This window comes from Hakea prostrata, chromosome 11 (assembly GCF_041222555.1).
Source record: "Hakea prostrata isolate BN-2017 chromosome 11, UWA_Hpros_2, whole genome shotgun sequence".
NCBI lineage: Eukaryota > Viridiplantae > Streptophyta > Magnoliopsida > Proteales > Proteaceae > Hakea > Hakea prostrata.
This window is the reverse complement of record NC_142610.1, coordinates 5,102,074-5,108,711: the sequence shown is the minus strand read 5'-3', so window position 1 is coordinate 5,108,711 and position 6,638 is coordinate 5,102,074. Positions and strand designations below refer to the sequence as shown.

Sequence of the window (6,638 nt, the reverse complement as noted above, 5' to 3'; positions counted from 1 at the left end):
GTGGGACCCCCAATGGGTCTTATAAGGGCCCACATGATATGTATGGCGAAAAAACATTAGTGCTTTTCCAACGAGAAGGTTATCTAGACTTTCATTCTTCGGTTTCTAATGTTGAATCTTGATTCCGCCCTTGCTTGCTATATAGTAGTTAATGTGTGTGGGAGAGTGGTTGTCCAACTTTATCATTACATGCGAGTTTTTAATTGGAATAACTTACATTACAAGCAAGGAACGATCTTTCGTTCGTTTCGCCTGGTTCGTTGGGCAACGGCGAAATCTCGCCGAGATTTCGCCGACGCCATAGCACACTTGCAGTTGCAGCCTTGCAGCCGATAACCTAATAGCCCTGAGATTGAGAAAGCTTTGGATTTCCGATCTGTAGTCGTCTTGTTTCCCAGCAACAACAGTCGCTAGCTGAGGCTACAGAAGCCAAAGATTCTTCTACAGCCATCTCAATCCTTGAAACAGAAGAGTAGTTGCCGTAGAAATCTGGAATACCAGAAGCAGCCCAAAGATGCTCGTTGAATGCGTCCTGCAACTCATCAGGTATGAAAAGTGGTTCTACAAAGGGGGCAAGTTTTCTGATCATGATCCATCCACTGATCCAAGCAACACTTGTGGAAGATATGGCGGCAGTTGGTCTACTGTCTGATTTCTTGTCCACCTTCAAATTCATAGAGACAAACATCACGGCTTTCTGGTGTTTCGCCGTCGCCGTTGGAGATCAAGTCATTGAACTTTACTACCGGTAGGATTTCTCGGATCAGAACTGTAGAAATATAATGAAATTCAGGGTAATGGATAGGTGAGTAGGTCGTTTTGTCCAAGCAATGTCAGGCGATTTCCGGCAAAAAGTTGATGTTACCGATTTTCCGGCGAAAGGTTGTAATTTCGATATCGTTCCTTTTTTTAATTCGCTGCATCGAACTCGCCGAAATTAAGTTCTATGATTACAAGTAACATGACAAAATAAATTTAAAATGATAATAATTTAAAGAAAGATAATATATTTATAAACAACAAAGACATAAACAAGTATGCTGATCATCGGCTTTGTATGGCTGTTATGGAACAATCATTTACAGAATTTACATCACTTGCATATGAACTCGAACTAAGGTGATTCATATCACGAATATACATTGGCATTTTTGGACGAGCAAGAGTTGTTTCAGTGCTAAGCATGAAAACCACTTTAGACATAGTTGGCCGATCCACTGCATAATCTTGCACACAAAGAAGCCCTATATGGATACATCTCATAGCTTCAACTTGATTGCAACTATTAACTATTGTTTGATCAATCAATTGCATTCCATTTCCTGAGTACCATAATTGCCATGCCTGAAATACTCTCAAATGTTAGTTATGGAATGATCTCCAGATAAAATAAATCAAAAACAGATTTTAATTGAAAGTTAAATAGAGAAGAAGAATAACTGGATTGAGACTTACATAACCTAGAAGGCTTAGATGTTCTTGATCACGAAAACTATTACTTTTCATACCACTCACAATCTCCAGTAACAAAATTCCAAAGCTGTAGACATCTGATTTTTCAGAAAATATCCCATCCAATGCATACTCTGGTGCCATGTAACCACTGCATAAAACATTCAATAGCACATCATAGCATCTTATAATGGTTATAGTCTTTTAAATGTCTTATAATAGTATAAGATTGTCCTTCAGAGAATATACCCATTAAAAAAAAATTGGAATAAGGAAACACATTGTTTGAAGAGGCCTATGATTAAGTTATATTGAATGCATTCATCTAGATTAAATTGACTTATACTTACTATGTTCCAACTACTATGTTAGTATTTGCCAGATCTTGTCTCACACTGAAGATCCTTGCCATGCCGAAATCTGAAATTTTTGGATTCATCTGTTCATCTAAGAGAATATTGCTTGTCTTCAGATCCCGATGAATGACTTTTAACCTAGAATCACGATGAAGATAAAGAAGACCACAGGCAACTCCTTCGATAATCTTGAAGCGTGTAGTCCAATTCAAATCTGCTCGCTTTATTGGGTCTAATCACCAATGATCAATTACAGCCATTAAATAATCCGTCGAACTATCAATGAACTTATAATTGAACAAGAAAATAATATCAAATTTTAATTTTCATGATTAATTACCATTTGGTTGGAAAAAGGGACACAGCTTTTTGAAGTTTACAATGCATATTTCAAACTTTTCAATTTTTTTTGGGGGTGGGGAGAAGATCATAACAGCAAATTAAGAAGTGGTAACAACAAACTCACCAAATAGGAACTTATCCAAACTTTTGTTGCTCAAATACTCATAAAGCAATAGTTTTTCTTCTCCTTCAATGCAAACACCAACAAGCTTAACAAGGTTCCTATGTTGGAGTTTAGAAATCAACATAATTTCATTCTTGAACTCTTTCATTCCTTGTCCTGATGATTTTGAAAGCCTTTTGACTGCTATAATTTGTCCAGGTGATAGATAACCCTGAAGGAAATTGGAAGTTAGAAAAATATGTTTTCGAAAAAGAGATTTTTCAATGTAAGTTATATCTTTTTAGATCATCAAAAGGTTACCTTATAAACAATGCCAAAACCTCCTTCTCCTATTTTGTTCGAAATTGAGAAGTTGTTTGTAGCCGTGTTTACCATATCAAACTCAAATAATTGGAGTTCATCTTCTTCATGGTTTATGTGGGAAAGTTGGATTTTTGAATCTTCTACATGCTGTAAACTATGTTTAAAGAAACTTCGACCTAGAGAGGATGAAGGAGAACTGTTGCTGACTTTAACTAAGTCTGAAGTATTTGCCCCTGGTTTCAATAATAAAAAAAGGACATAAACATAAGAAATTTATTTAAACAAGTCAATCATCATTAACATTTTCAAATAGATGAAGGCAAGTTACATATTTTACCTTTTTGCTTTTGCTTGTATCGATACCATACATATAAAGTAGCAACTATGATGAATATTCCCGAAGCTACAATGAATATTATAGCAAGTATACTAAGTTTTTTTGGGCTGTCTGCAATTTCAAGAAAGAAAATAGATTAATAACCCATAAATTCATCTAATATAAAAATCATCTAGAATTGTGAATAATTCATAAACCTTACTTCATTACAGAATATGCTTTGACATTTTCCCTTTTATGAATAAAAATTTTATTAACCAAAGGGAGAGAGGGCTTGGGGAAGAATAAAGAAAAGTAAAAGTCCAGCCAAACAACCAATAAGCGCAATAGAGGCACCAATCTAACAACCAGGCATTAAACTAGTTTTCGTCTTATGCATGTATTTTTTTGTTTTCTTCTTAAGTGTCCATGGGGATGGTAACAGTCCTTTCAGACCTAGTTGCTTCTTCTGCAATTTTCATGTTCAGAAGTGAGTGTCAGGAAAGGGGTTTCAGCCACTAGGGAGCTATCTCTAAGGTGACCTCCACACCCCCACAAAGGAGGGTCTAAGATGGAGAGAGCAAGCTGTCTGTAATTTGAAGTAGAAGATCTAGATTCACAAGTAGAAGGGGCTAGCTAGCTGAGGTTTTGAGAAAGCTAGAAAGCCCTGGGTCAGTTTCTCTTTGACCCTCTTTTTAAAAACACTTCAATTGAACTTACTCTTCAGGTTATTGAGAGTCTAGATCCTTTGCGTTCTAACATCCACTTGCTGAATGTCTTGCCCGTAGTACCCTAATACCAAGGTTGGTTCGTAAGAAAGTATGAATTGCTAAATTGCTAAAGAGAAGTGATTTTGCTTCAGTGCAGCCTGGTTTCGACCATTGGATCAAAATCTCGAAATTTTCGCCAAATGATTTAGTGGCTGAACTGAAGGCAAATCCAAAGAGAAGACCTAGCTATCTTTTCTCCATTCAAAATTTTGTGATTACACGCTTACACCTACCGCCATTTATTCATTTTTTTATTAAAACACCTAACACAAATTTTGGGTCGTCGTCTTGAATCATCAGAAATCAAAGATATATATTTTTCTAGCAAAGTGAGGCATACAGTTTTTTTGGGTAAAGAATAATCTTTCTTTTGCTGTTAGATCAACTCAAAAAATTTTAAAAATTCAAACAAGTGTGAAGTTGGCTTGGGTTGTGTATTGTATATGCAGTATTGTAAACCGGTCAAGATTGAAATAAAGGTCGAAATTTCAATCCATCGCTTATCTCACAAAAGTTGTTCTTTATTCTTGTGCGAAACAAGTAGTCGATGGATCGCAATTTCGATCGATGGATCTCAATGTCGATCTAGACCGTATACTGCGTGATGCTGCACATTAATTATTATGCAACATTCAAGTGGTGTTTAATGCTCTTCAAGAAATTAAAAATATGTTGAGTGAGAGAGAGAGAGGAGTACCTAGTTCTGAAGCTGGAAGCCGGAGAAAAAGGTTTTGCCCATCCGAAGTAAACTGCTGAACGTCAATCAATTCCGTGCTCCAAACGAAACACCCAGGTCCACTAACATATGCAAAAGCCAAACAAGAACAATTGTTGAGGCATTTTGTATTGCAGTCATTCACATCTTGAGCTTCTAAATATTCTGCAAGATCTGGCACCTTCACGTCTTCCAATTTTAGAAAACCTTCATCATCTGAACCAGAACCAGTACCGGAACCAGAACTACACTGTAATGGAGTTTTTCTCACGCACCCATCACTCCAATTTCCGTTTCTCCATTTCTCAGGGAACTTGGGTTGGAACCCTCTCATGCAACTACAAATCGATGATTCCATCTTATTACAAATCCCAAAAGGTCCGCAGGTTCCATAAACATCACATTGGCTAGTGATTGCAGACAATACATAAACCCATTCCTTCTTTTGTTCATCCCATTCTTTTGTTTCTAAATTTCCTGAATCATCAAGAACCAAAATTGAGGTGTTGGAATTTGAAGTTTTGGTATAGGTATAATACTCTCCTCCATCACCATCAGTGCTAAAGGTGATACCATTCATGTAGTTTCCACTCATTCCCTGTGTTCCGATGAATCTCCGGCCATCCCATTGACCGGAGTTCCAGTGCTTGACTTGATTCGAACCATTGATGATGCTTGCAACTGAACCCCTCATGATATAAATTTGCTGTAATGGTTTCCGACTCCGGCGTAAGAAAAAACTTCCCGGTGCCGGATTATGTTTACTTACCCAAGATGTTATTGTAATACTTATTCCGAGTTCATCGGTACCTCCAAGCTTCATGTTTGGTATCATAGTGTTGGAGGGATGGTCAAAACTCTCCCAAAGTGAACCATTTGAATTGTTCTCTCTGAGGATAAAATTTCCAGTGTCATCTAGAATTGCTACAGTACTGTTACTAGATGAACTGGTTGCATTTGTATACCAAATGATATTTTGTTTCCCATCTAAAAGAACAAGATTGCCATCACTGTTGACGGACAAACTTCCAGGGAAATCCAAAATGGGCTCCTCGCCATTTAAGACCCAGACAACTTGTGTGTATGAGGTCTTCTTATACCAAATCCCTACATATCTGCTAGTAGAATTATCTGGGCTGAAGAACCCTAATTCAAAGATATCTCCAGATGATACTAAGGTTTCTCCATCTGTGATTGATTGAGTTGCAGTGATGGAGTCTAATGCTATACAATTTGGCAGTAGAAACAAATAAACAAATTGAAGAGAAGAAAGAAGAAGACTCACTCTTGAATTGCTGATCAAGCCCATGAAGCTGCTCTTGATGCCTAGCTAACTAAGATGATAAGATTGAGAATTCATAACTAGATAGGTCAGATTAATGATCTTGTTGCTTGCCCTCCGAGGAGATCATTAACTATATTTGAATAAAATAATCTTGTTGTAACCAAGATTGGTGGTGCAAATTAAAGAAGTCAAATTTTAAAGGAAGAAACAATAAAATAAAATCTAAAAGTTTTTAAATTCAACCTTTGGATGAGAACAGTATTTTTGATTGATATCTTTTTTCAGTCAAAGGTGAATTTGTGGAATTATATTCTCATGACGTAGTTGAATTTATATAACCCAGTCTTAAGTTGGACCATTCATATTTGTAAAGGAAATCACCAGGAAACACCTATACTAGTAACACTCTTTCCAGAAACTAATGTGAAGATCTAGAATACGGCTGCTTCGATCTGTTGTTTAATTCAACACTCATTCATTGAAAAATATTCGATGTTGACTAGCTTCACGGTTAAATCGTCTATCTTGGCAACTCCGTTCTTTATTATTTGTGAGAAATTTTTCTTGATAAGATTGGTATTCCTGACTTTTTTTGCAGGGATCAATGATTTTGGAGCCTAACTCGATTTGAGAAATATAATTAATGTCAAGTTGTCAATTCAGCTTGAGATTTTATTTTTCTGGAATTAGTTGTAAATGATAAGTCTTTGAATTCAAATTCAAATTCACCCTAACTAGCTCTATCCTTGATCTTATCTCCAACTGATCAAGAAGAGTTTGAATTATAGTTAAAGTATCAACAAGTTGTAGAGTTTGATCGTAAACAAGTTGTAATTCAAATTCAAATATTTGAATTGTAATTTATATAATATTAATATACATCTCTCACTCACTAATCAAAGTGTGGAAGAATTCTCTCTCAAACGAAATTCTAACTTGGTATTAGTTTTTCAGCCTCTGACCACCGTCTACACG

The 6,638-nt window shown here is 36.2% G+C and overlaps 1 protein-coding gene across 1 annotated transcript; it reads right to left on the bottom strand.

Moving 5' to 3' along the window:
- Window positions 1-598: 598 nt before the first annotated feature.
- On the bottom strand, window positions 599-5,763 carry LOC148999713 (G-type lectin S-receptor-like serine/threonine-protein kinase At1g61370). Its single transcript, XM_089139615.1, has 7 exons — window positions 4,361-5,763; window positions 2,915-3,025; window positions 2,575-2,810; window positions 2,275-2,485; window positions 1,803-2,040; window positions 1,456-1,603; window positions 599-1,344 (listed from the first exon to the last, which is right to left on the bottom strand). The coding sequence occupies exons 1-7, from the start codon at window positions 5,685-5,687 to the stop codon at window positions 1,045-1,047; spliced, it is 2,571 nt and encodes an 856-aa protein (XP_088995741.1). The 5' UTR covers window positions 5,688-5,763; the 3' UTR covers window positions 599-1,044.
- Between the last annotated feature and the right edge of the window lie 875 nt (window positions 5,764-6,638).

Excerpts from the sequence above, each read along its gene's own strand:
- LOC148999713 (XM_089139615.1), bottom strand. The coding sequence starts at position 5,687 with ATGGGCTTGATCAGCAATTCAAGAGTGAGTCTTCTTCTTTCTTCTCTT. Across the intron at positions 2,811-2,914 it reads ATACAAGCAAAAGCAAAAAG|GGGCAAATACTTCAGACTTA; the intron begins GTAAAATATGTA and ends TATTGAAACCAG. Across the intron at positions 1,345-1,455 it reads ATCTAAGCCTTCTAGGTTAT|GCATGGCAATTATGGTACTC; the intron begins GTAAGTCTCAAT and ends AGAGTATTTCAG.